The sequence below is a fragment of the Anabrus simplex genome, chromosome 2 (genome assembly GCF_040414725.1).
Source record: "Anabrus simplex isolate iqAnaSimp1 chromosome 2, ASM4041472v1, whole genome shotgun sequence".
In the NCBI taxonomy this organism is placed as follows: Eukaryota; Metazoa; Arthropoda; class Insecta; order Orthoptera; family Tettigoniidae; genus Anabrus; species Anabrus simplex.
Window position 1 is genome coordinate 85,755,944 of NC_090266.1, and position 23,824 is coordinate 85,779,767.

At 38.4% G+C, this 23,824-nt stretch overlaps 1 protein-coding gene across 2 annotated transcripts in view; it reads left to right on the top strand.

The window, feature by feature from the left end:
* LOC136863850 (transmembrane protein adipocyte-associated 1 homolog) overlaps positions 1–23,824 on the top strand; it is a 312,496-nt gene that overhangs the window by 260,617 nt on the left and 28,055 nt on the right. Inside the window, exon 8 of one of the 2 annotated variants that reach the window (XM_067140185.2) lies at positions 1,733–1,951. The exons of the other annotated variant lie outside the window; for it this stretch is intronic. Within the exon in view, the coding sequence (XP_066996286.2) occupies positions 1,733–1,816 (84 nt within the window). The 3' untranslated portion in view covers positions 1,817–1,951. Of the gene's footprint in view, positions 1–1,732; positions 1,952–23,824 lie in introns of those variants that run through there. 2 annotated transcript variants of the gene reach the window in all.

Genomic DNA, 23,824 nt, shown 5'->3' on the forward strand with positions numbered 1-23,824 from the left:
TGTGTTTCAAGTATACTCCTGTTAAAATATAACTCCAACTAAGTAATAACTCATCTCTACCATCAAGACTGCCTCCTTATATAGGTGCCTGGCCAGGCTTCTAGAAAGATAAGTTACAAGAATACCTTCTCATAAATTCTTGAGTGCCTAACAACATGGTTATAATATACAGAATATTCTACCATCATCTCGTCTGATCTGGCGCCATTCTGGTTGTTACAGTTTGTTTCACAATTCTGTAGTGGATTGCAAATCATTAATACAGGTAATGATAAATTAAGGTTCTTACATTAACTAAACTCATATAAATATCTATATACAGTACATGTTTCATAACACAACCTCACAAACACTGCAATAATTCGACTATGTAAATAATAATAATAATAATAATAATAATAATAATAATACTAATACTAATACTAAATGGATGTAAACGCTTCATAGCCATACATTACAAGTAATAATAATAATAATCATCATCATCATCATCATAAAATAATAATTCGAGCTTGATACTTGCATTATTTACCCATGGGTGAGAGAATATTGTTTTCAAGTTATATCCCTTTATCACACTTGCGTCACGTAATGTGGTAGAACTTGGACACAAATGCGGGAAAAAAAATTTTAAAAGTCAATATTTCTTACACCTTTTGGATATTGACAAGAAATAGACCTGAGAAATTTGTTGGAAAGTAGGTTCAAATATTGTCAAGAAACACACCTGAAGAAATTGTTGCAAAGCAGGACAGGGGAACTATTTTGTTGCCTTAGTTGTGTATTCACTCAGGATGGCAGTAGAAAGCTAGAAAACAAGGTATATAAAGTCAATGCAGTAGTAAAATTAAAAAAGCCGGGCTGAGTGGCTCAGACTGTTAAGACGCTGGCCTTCTAACCCCAACTTGGCAGGTTCGATCCTGCCTCAGTCCGGTGGTATTTGTAGGTGCTCAAATACGACAGCCCCATGTCGGTAGATTTACTGGCACGTAAAAGAACTCCGGCGGGACTAAATTCCGGCACCTCGACGTCTCCGAAGACCTTAAAAAGTAGTTAGTGGGACGTAAAACAAGCAACATTAATTAATTATTAGTAAAATTAATTATGATTTTGTAAGAAGGAAGTTAGTTTGCTGTCTAAATAATCCTTCCATCATTCGGTATTAAACTCTACTGTATGGGAGAAAAATCATGTTGGACTTTTGAGGTATGTTATGGATAAGGTACATGTGATGAATGATCGCTGATATGAGCAGGTGGAACATGTTTAGTTTCCTTCATTGTGTGTTATTATGAAATATATGTTTATTATGAAGATATCCTGTCAGCAAATGTCCTGTCATGAATAAACAGTGAGATGAAGAAGCTTGTAATGTAGGGCCATACGACATGAATGGAGAAGGGTAGGCTACTTAAAGAATAGTGGAATCATCCATTAAAGTTAAGACTTTGTCAGACAAAAATGGATGCTATGGTTAGAATTGATATTTACCAATTTCATGGTAAGAAGTTACATTACTTACTGTGAATAATAGGATTGTGGAGGCATTTAGTTCACTCACAGAGGTTTGCGGGCTAAATACTAAAGTGTGTTAGATGTTGATGAATGTCTTTTACATTGTAAATTCTATGTATATATTGCAGCTCCTAAAACATATACCACCGTATTTCTGTTCACTTCTTTGGAAATATTTTGTCTTGATATGTTTAAAGCAGATTTGTTTTAATTTCAGGTATCACCCTGTTTTTCTCAGAATTTAGAGAAACAGTGTCCTCCTGTAGATACAAGACAAGAAATCCCTCTTTCTTCTGGATGAAGCCCAACAAAATGAACTCAGTGTTATGTTTAACTCAGTGGTGTACTCCGTGCACAGTTGTAAGGATGGCAATTGTCAATATTTCCGTTGCACATTTCTTCAAATATTAAATTCTTACCAAAAAAAAAAAAAAAACCTGACTTTATGCTTATGCTTAGTACCTGACTGGTTTATCCTCCTCAGGAGGCTGTGTATTTATGTTGCAGTTTGGAAGTGTTGGAGATATGCCTCTCAGTTTATTCCGATGATACCAGAGATATTTGTGTGTCCCCAAACTGTATCCAAAGCTATATATGTTTTAAAAAATATTATTATGGCTTAAGGTCATCAAGAATTGAGATTGTCAATTGAGATAAGTAGTTCTCCTTCTCAGTGATGAAGAACTTAAAAAAAAAAAAAAAGATGAAGAGACCTTGCACTTAGAAGTTGTAAAATAAATTTACATAGAAAATCACACTTCCATAATTATGTACATTGTATTATTAACCTAATTGTATTTAGGATATGTAAAATAAACTGTCAAAGATTTTGTCTTTCAAGCATATCTGCATGGGTATTTATGCCTTGTTCAGCTTGAAATAAAAGTTATTGTCCATTTGTGGGACATATTTGATAGATAACCTTAATTTTATGATGTTGTGAAACATAATTCTGGGCTAATAAATTTAGAGAAAGAGCTTCTTTAGAATTTACATTTTGCTTGCTATGCAAAACTTTTCTAACTCTTAAATTGGTGCTTCAGCAAGTCATTTCTGTTGTGCTTTTGGTCAGTGAAATGCTACGAATCAGTCTAGCTTGAAATTATATTATCTGGTTCGATGCTATGTTCTTGTAATTTAGAAATGCTGCTCACATTAGAGAATGAAGCTCTTTGAAGAAGAGTTAAAAATCAAACTGCAAGAAGCCTTCTCTAATAGTGCAGGGAATGTTGTCACATGTGGATTGTTTGTTCTGAATTGATACTTCAGTGTACTTCCTTGAAGCAGAATATTAAATCATAAGTTTAGAGGAGTCTTGTCAGCACCAGTTGCATTTTTCCCCATTGTAGTGAAGTTGAAGTACAGTAATTGTGTGGGCAGAAGCAGTAGGTAAAAATTATGGTAAATGATTTATGTACCAGAAGAAAATGACAAAACTGTGAAGTTTAGGTTAAGAGAAAGAATGTTAAAATTTTCCCAAAATTAACAAAGATTTGCAGCTCCTGGTAATTAGTATTTACAAGTACTTATCAAGACTTCATTTTGTTTACAAATGAAAATTCGACTCTGAGTAGTGGCTGTCTTTTTCTGTAAAAGAGTTCATAATTCTGTAGTTGTTACTAGTGGGGATTCACTTTCTTTATAAAAATGGGCTAGTTGGTTCTCATGAGTCTACCTGAAAAAATTGAAGTTGTTTCTCATATTTCTTAGAATGTAATATTATTTTATTAATAGATGATCAGCTCTGTAGTGTACTCTTTCTTTTCAATAAAATCTTTCCAAAGATAATTCTGTAACCTTTTTCATCGTGGAAGTTCAAAATGTTGATAAAATGTGATCTTGTTTCAATATTAACAAAAAATACTTACATTTGCCATGTATAAAATATAGTTATAAAGATATTTTTCTGTTCTGTACTCTTATCTTAACCACCAGTGTTGAATGACGAGAGTCTGGTGCTCAACTTAGTGATTCTCTAGGATGAGTCTTTTTGCATTGAATCATTTATACGTCATTAACACAAGAATGTTCTTAGCAACATATCCCAGAAGCATCTTTCTCAGTCGAAGATGAAGACAGTTTTACACATCAAAATTGTAAACGAGGTAAATGATATATTTTAATTTTTATATTATGAACTTTATTTTATCGTTTTGCAAGATCGTCTAAGCGAGTGAAACCAAAGGAGATTTGTGAAACACTGCAATAACTGATGTGATCCATGCGGCATGGCCCTTATTTGAGAGGTATCATGAGAAGAACAAGCTGCTCCATCTTGCTTTCTTTGAACCTCTGGAAGACTGTTGAGCATGCACCACTTGCCCCAATTTGGCTAGCACATTGGATTTGTGAAACACTGCAGCACTACTGATGCAATCCATGCTGCATGGCTCCTAGTTGATAGACACCATGAGGAGAATAAGCTGCTCCGCTTTGCTTTTCTTGAACCTGTAGAAGACTGTTAAATATGCACGTGATCTTCAACAACACAGTACCCTGTCAGTCAGGTGCAACTGTTTTATCTAGTACCGCAGAGGTACATACAGGCAGTTGCAGGAGCATCTGATAACGTTTGCATTACAATCAGTGTCTATCAGGGCTTAGCCAAATTGCAACCTCTCTTCAATCTCGTAATGGACATTATTACTTCAGATTTGCACTGTCCAATTCTGTAGACCCTTCTCTATGTTGATCATGTCATGCTAATCACTGTAAACAAGTTTTATCTCCTATCATTAATCGAAGAATGGAATGACCAATTAGAGCGCTACTCATTCACTCACTCACTCACTCACTCACACTAAATCATGGTTAGCAACTACATGAAACTTATTTCCCTTCTGCAGTTTAAGTTTGGGTCAGGTTGTAGAACAGTATTAGTAGTCACAGTTAAATGGAAAGTAAATATTTTTATTATACTTGTTTTTGAATGACAAGGCCAATGTCAGGCTCCATAACTTGTCAGGTATAGAGTTCTAGACCTGCACTACATCTACAATGAAGGAGTAGATGTACCGTTTTCGCGCGCGCGCGCGCGCGTGTGTGTGAGATCAGGATATTTTTTATTATGAGAGCTCAGTAATCCTGCGTACTGGCTACGGAGGTGTGGAAGTGCTTAGAATGTTGTGTAGTTGACTCTGGTCATGAAGCTGCTCTCTCATTTTGTGCTTTAGTATTGACAGTTGGTTGTAATTTCACACTGAAAATTAAATGAATGCAGAATATACGAGCCTTTTGTAGGTTACTTAACTGTAGGTTAAGTTTGCTATACACACTATAACAGTAATCAAGTAGGGGAATTATTAGAGTGTTGACAATGTTAATTTTTGTTGCTAGAGGTAAAAATTTCTTGACTGTTTCCAAGGGATAGAGGGAGCAATACACTCTCTAACAGGTTTGGACATGTGTTATGGGCAGACCATTTCTGTTGCAGAGATTGACTGCATATTGTGTTGCAGAAATTGACTGCATATTGGAAGTTGCTGGAATGAAATGACCTTGGCAACAGTGAGTTGATTCACTATGTAGTGACATGAAGAGTATAAATCTACACCCCAACCTGGCCCATTATGAACGAAATTCCTTTTATATCCTATAAGACACTTCCTAAATATAACCAGTTGTGTATTTTATTGGAAAAGAAAATCCTTCCTGTTATGTTAGATTTTAGAAATAGTCAATCATGATTGCATTGCGAACATATTCTTAAATAGCGTTGAGAAACTATTAACTGACCAATGCACCAAAGGAATAATGCATTGGAACAGATACGTGGATGATGTAATATGCAAGTATGATAATGATGTTACAAATACAGAACATTTAATAATAATAGTGTTATTGGCTTTACGTCCCACTAACTAGTTTTACGGTTTTCGGAGACACCGAGGTGCCGGAATTTAGTCCCACGGGAGTTCTTTTATGTGCCAGTAAATCTACCAATACAAGGCTGACGTATTTGAGCACCTTCAAATACCATCGGACTGAGCCAAGATCAAACTTGCCAAGTTGGGGTCAGAGGGCCAGTGCCTCAACCGCCTGAGCCACTCAGCCTGGCAAACATTTACCAGACACAATAAACTCTTTACACAATGCAATCAAATTCACAATGGAACCAGAAATAAATGGGAAGATCAACTTTCTGAACATCGCATTCAGTAGAAGTAAAGGTATACTATCGTAGAAGATATACAGGAAAACAACTCAAACATCGCACACAATAGACAACGATTATAATCACCCTACCTTACACAAGTTAGCAGGACTGAACGTGATGATAAACAGAGCAATAACTATACCAATGAGCAAAACTGATTTTTACAACGAAATACAAAAAAATTAAAACAGCGGTAGAAAACGACCATCTTCAGAAAGGTAGGGTTTAAAATAGCATTCAGAACAAACAACACATTACAGAAACAAATTGGTAAATGTAATGTGAAAAGAGAGACCCTTTTTCTAAATCAGGAAATGCCAAGAACGAAATTTTGTTGCCACGTCCATTAGCCAGACAAAACCTTATTTTCACACCAGATACAAGAAACTCAAAAACACAATTAAATACAACACACACTCAGCATTCGGCGAATACATACTGTATAATTCCGAATAACGCCCGCCACCGGATAAGACCCACACCCTAAATTTGAGACGGCAAAATACGGAAAAAAATAAAAAGTAAATAAAATAACTTACATACGTATTTAATTTTCTTCAAATATACCACAAATATAAATTCAAACAGCTTACAATTAATAAAATCATCACAAAAATCGTAAATAAAATCGGTCCAATACTCAGATCATTCACAATTCACTGTCGTCATCTGAAGTTTCACCATAGGAACTTTCGTTGCTGGCATCTTTCCACAAATAGTCATCCTCACTATCGTCCACTGAATTTGAAATTCCACATTTCAGCTTCGCTAACAACTTTAAGTTTCTCATGCACAGTAAATGACCGCAGGCGCCGTTTTGAATCCATCGCTTACTATCGAGACAGTACTTTCATGGGACAGATACAGAACTCTAATGTGAGTGAGGTAGGCTTCTGTAACAACAGTCTCGACTCTCGCAAAGTACGATATCCCGCGAGATCAGCTATTCGCTCACCCAGCATTCCAGCAACACTTGTGAAACAAATGATGATTGAGCATCCGCAGCAGCGGCTTTCATATTTACTGCATATTAACCCATATTCTTTGATGTACCATATTTCATTACCTTACATTCCGCGTTTACATGCCACTATAACTGTATTGAGAAAAAATCAATCTTGTTTTCTAGAACGCAACTAAAACACAATAAGACCTGAATGCCCATTTACATGTGGTATATTGAGTACGGTAACCGTGTTCAAATCAATTTCAATACTCCATGTATACATAGTAAATATTTATGAGAATGAACGGCTTGAATACAACCCGCACCCAAGATTTAGAACAAATATTTGGGGGGGGGAATGCGGGTGGTGTTCGGGATTATACGGTATATGACAGCTCACACCACTTCACAGATCTAAAAATTTTACACGTCACAAAAAAAAACTCAACGAAGCCAACCTCAATGAGCATATACATTTAAAAAATTCACCCTTATTCACACTACTTAATTTCTGAATAACATTCCACAGTTTTTGCATTAGCGGTTGATGAATCCCACTGGAAGTTACTCTGACTTCAAAGTCTGGAATGTAAAAGATACACTTTAATTCTTACATTGTTCAATCAAATTATTAATATAAATTAATCCCAAATAGCCAACAGTAACAATAATAATAAAACTGCGAATATAGTTCCATGAAAGCCGTAAACGTAAATTAAGGAACGGAGAATTAAAGAAAAACTAGCCAGTCCATTGAAAGTTCATTAGACAACCCCTAAGTAATTTTCAAAAACAATTCAGATTACAATAATAATATAATATACCGGGCGAGTTGGCCGTGCGCGTTGAGGCGCGCGGCTGTGAGCTTGCATCCGGGAGATAGTAGGTTCGAATCCCACTATCGGCAGCCCTGAAGATGGTTTTCCGTGGTTTCCCATTTTCACACCAGGCAAATGCTGGGGCTGTACCTTAATTAAGGCCACGGCCGCTTCCTTCCAATTCCTAGGCCTTTCCTATCCCATCGTCGCCATAAGACCTATCTGTGTCGGTGCGACGTAAAGCCCCTAGCAAAAAAAAAAAAAAAATAATATAATAATAACAATTAAAAATGGTAGCATAATTTTAATGAACTAAGATGCCAAGTAACAACTGTAAGAAGAAGAAGAAGAATAAGGGGTGCAGTAAAAATAAAATGCTTAAAAGTAAAATACAGCATGTTATTGACCTAGCCATGGAGTGGGTGCCCTAGCGGAAGGTGACTGGCCAGCTGGAATCGTGCTACTGACAGAGCAACGTTTTTTTCAACACCTTGCATTCTATGCTAGAGTGGAGAGAAAACAGGACTTCATTAAGATAAATTCCAGATTTTCAAGTTCATAAGTATTCAAACAGAAATAAACATAAATATTCATACTTTTCTGAATATTTGATTGTGATTTGATAGCATCTGATGATGTTCTTTTAAGAACGAAACATGTCACTCCATTTTAATTAAGTTGTTTCTTTTTCAAGTATAATGTTGTTACCATATCGTTGCTGGAAAGGCAAAGTATCATAAGCGTCACTCTTGTCAAAATTGAGGTTACGATGTTTATATGCCATTCGGACTCCATTGCACGTGCTGGCAAAGTATCGTAAGCGTACAATGAATCTAGAGGGTAAAAACAACGTAAAAAAGGAATTATCATAACCACCATCAGTAATATAGAGAACGCCAGGTTATCGTATGCGCCCATCATTGCATCTTAAGCGCCAGAGTTAGAATCTTGTAATTTGCATACAGATTATTGTATGCGACAAGTTTTAATTCTGGAGGGAACGTGAGATGCATCAGTTTAATTGTTCATTACTTTTGTCGGTCATTGCTGTAGGACACGTTTTATAACTGCCACAAATATCTGACATTTGAAATATAAAGAGAAGGGGCTGCTTCCTGTGACAGACTTGACTGAGCAAGTATGGTTCAGTAGCTGAAAACATCGGTTCATTGTCAGTACATATTCCTGCCGTTCGTGCCCGAATTGAATTATGCCGCTGAAAATTTTAAACTGAAGAGTGCGACGAGAGGAGAAACACGAGAGATTGTTCAGTGTTCATAGTTTTATAAATAAGGATGGCGAGGACAGAAAGATAAAACACAAGAACAATATAGAAGGGAGTTGTTGAAAGTACAACAAAAATTAGCAAATGCAACAAAAGTGTTGTAGAAGACGGTCAAGAGAATTTTAAATGAGCAAGTTGTCCATGCAGTTCAGTAACACAGCTGTGAGCTTGCATTCAGGAGGTAGTGGGTTTGAATCCCACCGTCGGCAAACCTGAAGATGGTTTTCCATGGTTTCCCATTTTCACATGCTGGGGCTTTACCTTAATTGAGGCCATAGCCACTACATTCCCTTTCCCATCCCTCCATTGCCAAAAACCTTCAACCGGGCGAGGTGGCCATGCGGTTAGGGGTGTGCAGCTGTGAGCTCGCATCCGGGAGATAGTGGGTCCGAACCCCACTGTTGGCAGCCCTGAAGATGGTTTTCCATGGTTTCCCATTTCACACCAGGCAAATGCTGGGCTGTACCGTAATTAAGGCCACGACCGCTTCCTTCCCATTCTTAGGCCTTTCTTGTCCCATTGTCGCCATAAGACCTATCTGTGTCAGTGCGACGTGAAGCAAATAGCAAAAACCTTCAATGTGTTAGTGTGACATTAAACAAGTAGGCAAAGGAAAATTAGTAGAACAGAGACAGCATGAGACTGAAGAAACTTAATTTGGTACACCAGGAAAAGCACACAAAGAGCGTGTAATGGATTTTTAAAACTGATGGATGATTAGCAGGCGACACAAGACAAGTATCCAGATATTACTTACGACTTCAAACACAGTGATCTATTACCACAAACAGATGTGAACTGATAAAAATGTTCTTTTCTGAATATTGTATTGTATGTAATCAGTATAGTTTCCACTTTCATTCTCTTATTGTCATGTAGTAAGTCAATTACCCTAATGTGTTTTATCCACATTTCTTAATACAGTTATTTAAGAAAATCTCTTATGATTCTCATGCCCTAGTCCTTCAAATCAACCCCCCCAAAATATCATAAGCACTGCAAAAGAGGACCACTTTGGTAAACCACTTAACAACTGGCCAACAATTGTAAGCGACATTCATAACTTTAAAATAAGTTCCTTTTCGCTACGATTGAATAAATATGTAACCGAATATATGACAATAACGTGAAAATTTCGTTTGTGGAGTAGAATAAAAACAGAATTGCCTACCCTGTTACTATTTGACTCGCTTACAATACTTTGAATTTCCAGGGATGATGTTTTCTTTTTCAGGTAGTTTATAAATTTATTACTCAGAATTAGTTTTGGCAGCCTGAGGAACCTAACAGTTGTAAGTTTAGATGTGTTGTAGTAATTTAAGATGAAGTTTGGTGTTTATCAATATTTAAGTTCATTATATGCAACAATGAACTGTAACAAATTTATTACTTGAGGGACAGCTCTGAGCCAAATGTCCTGTAGTGGTCATGCCACTAACTCTGAAGTAGTGCCGTCTGCAACTTCAGTGGTGTCAAGCTAGAGTTCATTGGAGGGCGGAGTGGAGATCTGTTGTGTTTTCAGTTGAGAGCCATTTCTGTCTTGGTGCCAGTAATGGCTGTAGGTTGGTAAGGGGGAGGCCAGGTGAGCGTTTGGTACCAAGTTGTCTGCAGCGTCAACACACTGGACCTACACCGGGAGTTATGGTATGGGGAGCAATTTTCTTTTGACAGCAGAAGTATTCTTGTCATTACCCAAAAATCCTTCTCAGTGGATTTGTATATCAGACTGGTGATTGTACCGGCTGTGCTGCTATTCATTCGCAGTATTAAAGGGCGTGTTTTCCAACAGGATAATCCTCGTCATCATACTGCTGCTGTCACCCAACGTGCTGTACAGAGTATTGACCAGTTTCCTTGGCCTGTGTATCACAAGACCTTTCACCCATTGAGCACATATGGAACATTATGGGATGACAAATCCAGTGTTATCCAATACTAGCATTAACCGTCGCTGATTTGACTGGGCAAGAGCAACAGGCATGGAACTCCATCCCATAAAATTAATATGGCACGTGTGTGACAGTGCATGGCGACTACAGTGTCACAGGTCTTTTTGTGTGCATACTTGAACATCTTCTTAACATAAAAGGAAATCATCCTAGTGGTGTTGCGAACAGCCAAGCTCATGGCGAGGAGGAAAATGATGTTGGTGAAATTACACTTGAGGAAGTGGAAAGGATAGTAAATAAACTCCATTGTTATAAAGCAGCAGGAATAGATGAAATTAGACCTGAAATGGTGAAGTATATTGGGAAGGCAGGGATGAAGTGGCTTCACAGAGTAGTAAAATTAGCCTGGAGTGTTGGTAAGGTACCTTCAGATTGGACAAAAGCAGTAATTGCACCCCTCTATAAGCAAGGGAACAGGAAGGATTGCAACAACTATCGAGGTATCTCATTGATTAGTATACCAGGCAAAGTATTCACAGGCATCTTGGAAGGGAGGGTGCGATCAGTCATTGAGAGGAAGTTGGATGAAAACCAGTGTGTTTCAGACCACAGAGAGGCTGTCAGGATCAGATTTTCAGTATGCGCCAGGTAACTGAAAAATGCTATGAGAGGAATGGGCAGTTGTGTTTATGTTTCGTAGATCTAGAGAAAGCATATGACAGGGTAACGAGGGAAAAGATGTTCGCTATACTGGGGGACAATGGAATTGTTGTTGTTTGAGTCATCAGTCCATAGACTGGTTGGATGCAGCCCTCCATGCCACTCTATCCTGTGCTAACCTTTTCATTTCTACGTAACTATTGCATCCAACATCTGTTCTGATCTGCTTGTCATATCATACCTTGGTCTACCCCTACCGTTCTTACCACCTACACTTCCTTCAAAAGCCAACTGAACAAGTCCTGGGTGTCTTAAGATGTGTCCTATCATTCTATCTCTTCTTTTCGTCAGATTTAGCCAAATCGATCTCCTCTCACCAATTCGATTCAGTATCTCTTCATTCGTTATTCGATCTATCCATCTCACCTTCAGCATTCTTCTGTAACACCACATTTCAAAAGCTTCTATTCTCTTTCTTTCTGAGCTAGTTATCGTCCATGTTTCACTTCCATACAATGCCACGCTCCACACGAAAGTCTTCAAAAACATCTTTCTAATTCCGATATCAATGTTTGAAGTGAGCAAATTTCTTTTCTTAAGAAAGCTCTTCCTTGCTTGTGCTAGTCTGCATTTTATGTCCTCCTTACTTCTGCCATCGTTAGTTATTTTACTACCCAAGTAACAATATTCATCTACTTCCTTTAAGACTTCATTTCCTAATCTAATATTTCCTACATCACCTGCCTTCGTTCGACTGCACTCCATTACTTTTGTTTTGGACTTATTTATTTTCATCTTGTACTCCTTACCCAAGACTTCATCCATACCCTTCAGCAACTTCTCGAGATCTTCTGCAGTCTCAGATAAAATAACAATATCATCGGCAAATCTCAAGGTTTTGATTTCCTCTCCTTGGACTGTGATTCCCTTTCCAAATTTCTCTTTGATTTCCTTTACTGCCTGTTCTATATAAACATTGAAAAGGAGAGGGGATAAACTGCAGCCTTGCCTCACTCCTTTCTGGATTGCTGCTTCTTTTTCAAAGCCCTCGATTCTTATCACTGCAGACTGATTTTTATACAGATTGTAGATAATTCTTCGTTCTCGGTATCTGATCCCTATCATCTTCAGAATCATAAATAGCTTGGTCCAATCAACATTATCGAATGCCTTTTCTAGATCTACGAATGCCATGTACGTCGGCTTGTCCTTCTTGATTCGATCCTCTAAGATCAGACGTAAAGTCAGTATTGCTTCACGTGTTCCTACATTTCTTCTGAAGCCAAATTGATCTTCTCCCAACTCAGCTTCAACTTGTTTTTCCATTCTTCTGTAAATAATACGTGTTAAAATTTTGCAGGCATGAGATACTAAACTAATGGTGCGGTAGTTTTCACACCTGTCAACACCGGCCTTCTTGGGAATAGGTATAACAACATTCTTCCGAAAATCGGATGGGACTTCTCCTGTCTCATACATCTTGCACACTAAATGAAATAACCTTGCAATGCTGGTTTCTCCTAAGGCAGTCAGTAATTCAGAGGGAATGTCATCAATTCCAGGTGCCTTGTTCCTGTTGACGTCACTCACAGCTCTGTCAAACTCTGGCCTCAAAATTGGGTCTCCCATTTCATCAGCATCAACAGTCTCTTCATGTTCCAGAACCAAATTATTTACATCTTTACCTTGATACAACTGTTGGATATGCTCCTGCCATCTTTCTGCTTTGTCTTCTTTCCCTAGAAGTGGCTTTCTATCTGAGCTCTTAATATTCATACACCTAGATTTCCTTTCTCCAAAGGTTTCCTTGATTTTCCCGTATGCAGCATCTACCTTACCCAGGACCATACAGCCTTCGACATCCTTGCACTTCTCCTTCAGCCATTCTTCCTTAGCTACCTTGCACTTTCTATCCACTTGATTTTTTAATCGTCTGTATTCTTTTCTGCCCTCTTCATTTCTAGCATTCTTGTATTTTCGTCGTTCATCAATCAGGTCTAGTATCTCCTGAGTTATCCACTGATTCTTAGTTGATCTTTTCTTCCTTCCTAACATTTCTTCAGCAGCCCTACTGACTTCATTTTTCATGACTCTCCACTCTTCCTCTATAGTGTTTCCTTCAGCCTTTCCATTTAGTCCTTGTGCAACATGTTCCTTGAAACAATCCCTTACACTCTTTTCTTTCAACTTGTCTAGATCCCATCTTTTTGCATTCTTTCCTTTCTTCAATTTCTTCAACTTCAGATGGCATTTCATGACCAACAAGTTATGGTCAGAGTCCATGTCTGCTCCTGGGAAAGTTTTGCAATCCAACACCTGGTTTCTGAATCTCTGCCTAATCATAATGAAGTCTATTTGATACCTTCCAGTGTCTCCAGGTCTCGTCCACGTATACAACCGTCGTTTGTGGTGTTTGAACCAAGTATTGGCAAGGACTAAATTATGATCAGTTTTCAACCAGCCGACTTCCTCTTTCGTTCCTTTGTCCCAATCCAAATTCTCCTACTGTATTACCTTCTCTTCCTTGACCTACCACTGCATTCCAGTCTCCCATCACAATTAGATTCTCGTCACCTTTTACATATTGTATTAAATCTTCTATCTCCTCATATATTCTTTCGATTTCTTCATCATCTGCTGAACTAGTAGGCATATAGACCTGCACTATTGTGATGGGCATTGGTTTGGTGTCTATCTTGACGACAATAATCCTTTCACTATGCTGGTCGTAGTAGCATACCCGCTGACCTATTTTCTTATTCATTATTAAACCAACTCCTGCATTTCCCCTGTTTGATTTTGTGTTGATAATTCGGTGGTCGCCTGACCAAAAATCTTGTTCTTCCTGCCAACGTACTTCACTTATACCAACTACATCTAACTTTAGCCTATCCATCTCCCTTTTCAGGTTCTCTAACCTACCACAACGATTCAAACTTCTAACATTCCACGCTCCGACTCGCAGAATGTCAGTATCCATCTTCCTGATGATCGCCCCCTCTCGTGTAGTCCCCACCCGGAGATCCGAATGGGGGACTAGTTTACCTCCGGAATATTTTACCCGGGAGGAAGCCATCATCAGTACATCATTCATACAGAGAGAGCTGCATGTCCTCGGGAGTTAGTTACGGCCGTAGTTTCCCGTTGCTTTCAGCCGTGTAGCAGTATCAACACAGCTAAGCCATGTTGAGTATTATTACAAGGCCGTATCAGTCAATCATCTAGACTACCGCCCGAGCAACTATCGAAAGGCTGCTACCCCCCTTTCGATGAACCATTCGTTAGTCTGGTCTCTCAACAGATACCCATCCGATATGGTTGCACCTGCGGCTCGGCTATCTGCATCATTGGGACACGCAAGCCTCCCCACCGCGGCAAGGTCACATGGTTCGCAGAGGAATTAAAGATAGATTATTAAAATCAATCAAAGGCATTTATGTTGACAATTGGGCTTCAGTGAGAATTGATGGTAGAATGAGTTCATGGTTCAGGGTACTTACAGGAGTTAGACAAGGCTGTAATCTTTCACCTTTGCTGTTTGTAGTTTATATGGATCATATGCTGAAAGGTATAAAATGGCAGGGAGGGATTCAGTTAGGTGGAAATGTAGTAAGCAGCCTGGCCTATGCTGACGACTTGGTCTTAATGGCAGACTGTGCCGAAAGCCTGCAGTCTAACATCTTGGAACTTGAAAATAGGTGCAATGAGTATGGTATGAAAATTAGCCTCTCGAAGACTAAATTGATGTCAGTAGGTAAGAAATCCAACAGAATTGAATGTCAGATTGGTGATACAAAGCTAGAACAGGTCGATAATTTCAAGTATTTAGGTTGTGTGTTCTCCCAGGATGGTAATATAATAAGTGAGATTGAATGAAGGTGTCGTAAAGCTAATGCAGTGAGCTCACAGTTGCGATCAGCAGTATTCTGTAAGAAGGAAGTCAGCTCCCAGACGAAACTATCTTTACATCGGTCTGTTTTCAGACCAACTTTGCTTTACGGGAGCAAAAGCTGGGTGGACTCAGGATATCTTATTCATAAGTTAGAAGTAACAGACATGAAAGTAGCAAGAATGATTGCTGGTACAAACAGGTGGGAACAATGGCAGGAGGGCACTCGGAATGAAGAAATAAAGGCTAATTTAGGAATGAACTCAATGGATGAAGCTGTACGCATAAACGGGCTTCGGTGGTGGGGTCATGTTAGGCGAACGGAGGAGGATAGGTTACCTAGGAGAATAATGGACTCTGCTATGGAGGGTAAGAGAAGTAGAGGGAGACCAAGACGACGATGGTTAGACTCGGTTTCTAACAATTTAAAGATAAGAGGTATAGAACTAAATGAGGCCACAACACTAGTTGCAAATCGAGGATTGTGGCGACATTTAGTAAATTCTCATAGGCTTGCAGACTGAACGCTGAAAGTCATAACAGTCTATAATGATAATGTATGTTATGTATGTATGTATGTATGTATGTATGTATGTATGTATGGCACCCGTAACAGCACTTGGAACCACCAAGTGGAAAGACAATACTTCAAACAGTTTACTACCACAATGGTAGTAGCAAAAACATCTCAGTTGATGCTAAGTACGTAGATGGGAGGCACAAATTAAGTGTTGTCAGTTGCATGGAATATATTTAGGATCCAGGAAAATGACATTATTAAGGTGAATAAATGAAAGAAGCCATAAAATGTAACTGCTATTTATTTAATATTCGTCCATTCTAACACACTTGCAATAATGAAAAATGATCACTACATTATTCCTTTGTAAGAGGATATGCATCTCATTCAAACAAATTGGGTGTTATAATAAATTTCGTACATTCCTCGTAAATGAATGTTTTATCATTGATCAGAAATGAATATTAATTTAAATTTTACTCGAAAATACTCTTCCATCAATTTATCAAATGAATGATGTTTTAAAGTTCCAAAAGTTCTGAAAAATTGGGAAGGATGATTTATCTTTTCTGATATCTGGCATTAACATAATTCATAATAAGAAAGAATTTACAATAATTAACTTGATTAAATAGGCAAAAATTTAAGTTTAATTTATTTAACATAATTTCCGTTTATTGTTACGCACTCTTGCAAAAATATATAGACTTGTTTCATCTGTTTGGCCATAATTGCACATATTTTCTGATAAATAAATACCGGGCGAGTTGGCCGTGCGCGTAGAGGCGCGCGGCTGTGAGCTTGCATCCGGGAGATAGTAGGTTCGAATCCTACTATCGGCAGCCCTGAAGATGGTTTTCCGTGGTTTCCCATTTTCACACCAGGCAAATGCTGGGGCTGTACCTTAATTAAGGCCACGGCCGCTTCCTTCCAACTCCTAGGCCTTTCCTATCCCATCGTCGCCATAAGACCTATCTGTGTCGGTGCGACGTAAAGCCTTAGCAAAAAAAAAAATGATAAATAAATTACATCCTTCACCATCAGCAATAAATTTGGACACAACAACACTGATAAAAAAAACCACAACGTTGGAATTTCAAATAATCAACTCGAGTAATATATAAATCTATTGCTGGAAGAGAAAAATATGCTTAAATAGTATGCAAATAAACTAACTAGAACTTCAGATCCATGCATCTATATATTTAAAAGTAAGAGTGTTGTCTGTACATTGCTCAGAATTTAAAAAGAATGGTATTTCTGTATCGGTCATGTTCACAGTAACTAGGATGCACTTTTAAACTTTTTTTCATCTCTGTCTGTATGTATGTAATGTATGTATGTATGTATGTATGTATGTATGTGCATTATGAGAAAATAGCTGAAGAGAATTTAATGAAAATTGGTATCTAAACTCAAGGAATGAGGCAGAACAATCTAAGCTATAAATAATTTTATTCACACTGACAACAAACCCCTTCCAACTGTAAGTCTCCGACCTGATTGAGATTTTGTACGATTACTTCAGTAGGAATGCTTTATTCAGCCATATCAGAATTAGATGCCCAGTGTTATATTTAGCGCTGCTAATTAAGTTTACGATCACTAATGTCTTACACATTTTTACCATACTGGCTATGATAACAGTGATATTCATGAAATTTGATTTTTATTGCCATGTCCACATCAACGCCGAACCACAAGAAAATGGGTGACGGAATTGAATGAAAATCAGCATGTAAAGTAAAGGAATAAGGCACTGCAGCCTAGGAATTTTATTCATGCTGGATGAAATGGTAGTTTAGAGGAAGGTGCCTAAAATATATATATATATATAGACTACATACATCATAATAGACCGTTATGCCTTTCAGCATTCAGTCAGCAGGCCTCTGTGAATTTATTAAATGTCCCCACAATTCTTTATTTGCAACTAGTGCTGTAGCCTTAATTAGTTCTATACCTCTTGTCCTTAAATCATTAGAAACTGAGTTTAACCATTGTCGTCTTGGTCTCCTGATACTTCTCTTACCATCTATAACAGAGTCCATTATTCTCCTAGGTAACCTATCCTCCTCCATTCGTCTCACATGACCCCACCACCAAAGCCGGTTTATGCATACAGCTTCATCCATCGAGTTCATTCCTAACTTAGCCTTTATTTCCTCATTCTGAGTACCCTCCTGCTATTGTTCCCACCTTATAAGAATAAATTGACAAGAGGGTCCACCTTTTCAATACAATATATCAAGTAAATAATATTAGATAAGTCTTGGGACTAGTTTCAGCCACTTAGTGGCCATCTTCAGCCAGATAAAAACTAAACAGATTATGTGATAACTAAAACACATGGATAACAAAGACAATGTTGCAGGAGTAATATAACAGTAAACTACATATAATAACAAAATTTATTTATGATCTTCTTGTCATATGATGTCTTAAAATTCACTTAGGACCTCAGGCAAAGAAGTAAATCTGAAAATGATAACCAGAATTAGGAATGAATAAACATACAGATGGCCACTAAATGGCTGAAACTAGTCCGAAGTCTTAAGTAATATCATTTACTTGATATATTGTATTGAAAAGGTGGACCCTCGTGTCAATTTATTCTTATTGCACTTCAGTACGGAACAAAAATGAAATTTGTAGCTTATAATTGTTCTAACCTGTGTGTGCCAGCAATCATTCTCTCTACTTTCATGTCTGTTACTTTTGACTTATGAATAAGATATCCCGAGTCCACCCAGCTTTCGCTGCCGTAAAGCAAAGTTAGTCTGAAAACAGACTGATGTAAAGATAGTTTCGTCCGGGAGCTGACTTCCTTCTTACAGAACACTGTTCATCGCAACTGTGAGCTCATTTCATAAGCGTTACTGCACCTTGATTCAATCTCACTAAATTACCATCCTGGGAGAACACACAATCTAAATACTTCAAATTATCTACCTGTTCCAGCTTTGTATCACCAATCAGACATTCAATTCTCTTGGATTTCTTACCTACATACATCAGTTTAGTCTTTGAAAGGCTAATTTTCATACCATACTCATTGCACCTATTTTCAAGTTCCAAGATATTAGACTACAGGCTTTCGGCACAATCTGCCATTAAGACCAAGTCGTCAGCATAGGCCAGACTGCTTACTACATTTCCACCAAACTGAATCCCTCCCTGCTACTTATACCTTTCAGCAGATGATCCATGTAAACTACGAACAACAAAGGTGAAGGAAAACAGCCTTGTCTAACCCCTTTAATTATCCTGAACCAAGAACTCATTCTACAATCAATTCTCACTGCAGCCCAACTGTCAACATAAATTCCATTGATTGATTTTAATAATCTACCCTTAATCTCATAGTCCCCCAATATGGCAAACATATTTTCCCTCCGTAGCCTTTCATATGCTTTCTCTAGATCAGAGCGTCTCAGATTGCATGCACCGGTGCATTGCGTGGCATAAGGTGCAAAAGACGACTTCGCCAGGTTGACCGGAGTGTAGACCCCCTCTCCTCGATTTTGAGCTATAGCTCTGTCTCTCTCTTTCCCTACACCCGTCTCGCTCGCTCTACCTGTCTCCCCCTTCATCACTTGCTACGCAGCTCTCAACCTTCCGAGCCGAGTTGAACAGAGCTTAGCCGAGTTATGCTGAGACAAAACGTTGGTCCAAGCCGAGATGGATCGATGCACGGTGCACAGAACCTCTGCATCTCGGTTTGCACGCGTCAGATTGTGGGCGTTTGAGAAACCCTGCTCTAGATCTACGAAACATAACTGCCTGTTCCTCTCGTAGCTTTTTTCAATTACCTGGCGCACATTGAAAATCTGATCCTGACAGCTCCTCTGTGGTCTGAAACCACACTGGTTTTCATCCAACTTCCTCTCAACCACTGATTGCACCCTTCTCTTTCAAGATCAATGAGATACCTCAATAGTTGTTGCAATCCTTCCTGTTCCCTTACTTGTAAATTGGTACAGTTACTGCTTTTGTCCAATCTGAAGGTACCTTACTAACACTCCATGCTAATCTTATTATTCTATGAAGCCATTTCATCCCTGCATTCCCACTATACTTCATCATTTCAGGTCTAATTTCATCTGTTCGTGCTGCTTTATGACAGTGGAGTTTATTTACCATCCTTTCCGCTTCCTCAAGTGTAATTTCACCAACATCATTTTCCTCATCCCCATGAGCTTAGTTGTTCGCGACACCACCAGGAAGATTTCCTTTTACATTGAGCAGATTTTCAAAATATTCCTCCCACCTGTCTAGTGATTCCCTGGGATCTATTATGAGTTCATCTGAATTACCCAAAACAGTGTTCATTTCCTTTTTCCCCTCCCTCCTAAGATTCTTTATTACTGTCCAGAAAGGGTTCCCTGCTGCTTGACCTAGCCTTTCCCGGTTATTACCAAAAATCTTCCCCTGACTTCTGTTTGGATTCAACAACTATTTGTTTCGCTCTGTTTCTTTCATCTACGTATAATTCCCTGTTTGCATTAGCCATTGTTTGGAACCATTTCTTGTACGCCTACTTTTTACATTTACAAGCTACTCTCAATTCATCATTCCACCAAGATGTTTGCTTTTTCCCATCTTTACACACAGTTGTTCCTAGGCATTCCATTGCTGTTTCCACTACAGCATCCCTGTATGCCACCCATTCTCTTTCTGTATCCAAAACCTGATTACAGTCCACTGTTCGGAACTTCTTTTTTACTGTCCAGAAAGATTTTTCCCTGTACTTCAGTCTAATTTCCTCATCCTGAAGATTTTCTACCCTAAAATAATAATAATAATAATCGTATGGCCTCAGCTACCGTGTGCAGACATTTCGATTTGACGCCATCTGGCTGTCTGCTCGTCAATTTCGACGTTCCGGTTTACTCTGTCTGCCATCTAGCGGACCTAGAGTAAACCGGATCTCTCTTGGGCGTCTATGGCTGAGATTGAATTAATTTTGTCGGGTAAATACCAAATGTATCACCAGAGATCTTTTACATGCCGACATCGTACGACATGGAGTGTCGAATGGACTTTTTTCCGCCCTTCAAAAATCCGACTACCTCTGCCGGGTTCGAACCCACTTTCTTGGGATCCGGAGGCCGACACTCTACCACGGATCCACAGAGGCAGCTATTTTCTACCCTTATTCATTTGCAGCCAGATTTAACTTTCTGTCCTAGGCCTAGAGATAACTTAGTTCACTACAGATCGAAAAATCCCCATAAATCCCATACATTCCTAACAGATTTCTTGAATTTGAAGTCTGTTAAGATATAATCTATTATGGATCTGGTATCCCTATCCCCCATGTGTAGCGGTGAATAGCCTTATGCTTGAAGAATGTATTCGTAACCGCTAAACCCATACTAGAACAGGAGTCCAGCAAATTCTTCCCATTCCTATTAGCTTCTATATCTTCCCCACATTTACCAGTCACCCTTTTGTATCCTTCAGTTCTATTTCCAACTCTTGCATTATAATCACCCATTAGCACTATTCTATCCTTGCGGTTGACCCTGACTATGATGTCACTCAATGCTTCATAAAACTTGTCAACTACATCCTCATCTGCACCCTCACATGGTGAATACACTGAGACAATTCTCATCCTAATTCCTCCAACTGCCAAATCTACCCACATCATTCGCTCATTTACGTGCTTAACAGAAATTATGTTGTATGCAATAGAATCCCTGATAAACAGTCCTACCCCAGACTCTGCCCTTCCCTTTTTAACACTCATCAAGTACACTTTATAATCTCTTCTCTCTTCCTCATTATCTCCCCTTACCCGAATATAATTACTCCTAGTCCATCCAGCTGCGTCCTCTTTGCTGACTCAGCCAGTTCTATTTCCTTTTTTTTTTTTTTTTTTTTTTTTTTTTTCATGAGCCCTGTTAATATTAATAGCTCCCCATCAAATTCAATTTTGTTCGCCAAGTTGTTTCCAAGGAGCCCCTCACATGTCAAATGGGAGTGGGACTCCATTACTCCCATTGGTCAGAGGCTTGCTTAAAATGTTCTGCGTGTGCTCAGTGAAAATTCTGTGATACGGTTTCTACCCTTACACATAGGCCAAGTGAGGATCTCTGCTCTAACGGGTTAGGGACCATGGTGGATTCTGTAGTCCTAGCCGCCTGAGCACACACAGTGCCACGACTCGGAATATGTCCGAAATGCCCACTCCCATTCCGTGGCAACTGGTATCCTAACTCTTAGGACCACTTACCAGGCCACTCAGCCGTTGCCCATGCTTCACGGACTAGGACATGACTGTAGTAACCCACACCATGAACCATAGTTAATGGTTCTGTCGAAAATTACTTCATAACAAAAGTTATAGAGAATACAATTTCTGATAATTTGTGTTTTACACAGTTTTACTGCATCGAATATGATAATAGAATTCATGAATTTAGTCTTTTGTTGCTTAGTGCATACCAATTCCGAGCATTGCTAACATGGAAATATTGTTCAATCTTGTTATCTGGCAATAGTTTTTGTCATAATTTTCTTGAGGAGTCAAACCGTGTGGTCATCGGTCCATATTGACAAGAAAGGTTTTGAAGATGATTATTAAAAAATGAGAAAAAATCATAAAGAAACTATACAAGAATAAGACAATTGGGAGTAATGAAAGGAGGAGGACTCCTTTAAATTAGATGCCCTAAAATCAGAGAGTCGGAAGAAAACAGAATGTGAAGGCCTACCAATATTGAAAGCTCATAAAACTGATTAACAGTAACTGTAAATTGACCATTGTTGTGATGTGATTTGTCTCTTCTGCTGCTACTCATCTCCGAGTAAAACAGCACGGCTGAGTATTAGAGGAAAGTAGCTGGGGAGTTAGATAACTTTGCATGTGCTATGAGATTGGCCCGTCAGTGACGGGTGCTACAGCTAGTATACGATAATCCATAATCCAGGGTATCCACAAAGTTAAATTTTATTTTGCAAGTTGATTTACATCGCACCAACATAGATAGGTCTTATGGCAAAGTTGGGACAGAAAGGGCTAGGAATGGGAAGGAAACAGCCGTGGCCTTAATTAAGGTACAGCCTGGTGTGAAAATGGGAAATCACGGAAAACCATCTTCAGGGCTGCCGACAGTGGGGTTCAAACCCACTATCTCCCGAATACTGGATAGTGGCCGCACTTAAGCGACTGCAGCTGTCGAGCTTGGTACATTAAATTTTATCTTCGCTCAAAATTCATTATCATTATTAGGTTGCCATAAGTTAAAAAATTAATGATATTGAGTTAAATTTACACAGATGAGGTATAATTCATTCATAATGTTCAGTAGTCTAAATTGAAATATTAGTAGATTATGACTGACATACCACATGGTCATTTATTAAGAATTGCCTTATGACTGTGGTTTTAAATATTGCCACGAGGAATAAATTGACAAACATAGCACACGTGATAAGAAGATGCTCATGATAACAATCCTAAAAATGTGTAATCCACACAAAACATAATTGTTTTAAGAAGACATTATCATACATATCACATAATACCGTAAAGTAGTCGAAGGGTGCCTCACTTGTACTAGTATTACATGTGCTCCATAATAGAAATATTCTTGAAGTCTCAGTAACCAATTTGGAAAACACAGAATCCAAAATATGTGATTCCACATCATATCAAATAATTGCACACACAAATATCTCAGACAAATCATCTACTATTGTAGTAGGGAAATACTGTAGAAACAAATCAAGGCTTATCACCACGTTCGACTCAACACATTATTTCAGACACACAGCACTCAAATTAAATATTTACCAGACTATTTTTATATTTGACACTATAGATGCATCTTATTTAAATCATTGTTATAAGATTATGTCTCCACATCAGTTAAAAGTGGAATTAATTGAGGAGTGTCTGTTCAAAAGGTGTTATTTAAACTTAAAAAAAAAAAATACTATTTTGTCCATATGCATTGCATTAGTTGAATACTATCAAATGCCTTGTGAATTCGAGACCAAACAGGTGTAATTTCTTGTGTAAGCACACCCCCAACAACATGATGCAGGTCAAGAGGTCCTATATGTATTGTGAACATCGGTGTGCATTCGGAATCACCGAATGAAAGTCGGAAACAAACGCGACTATTTCCTTTTC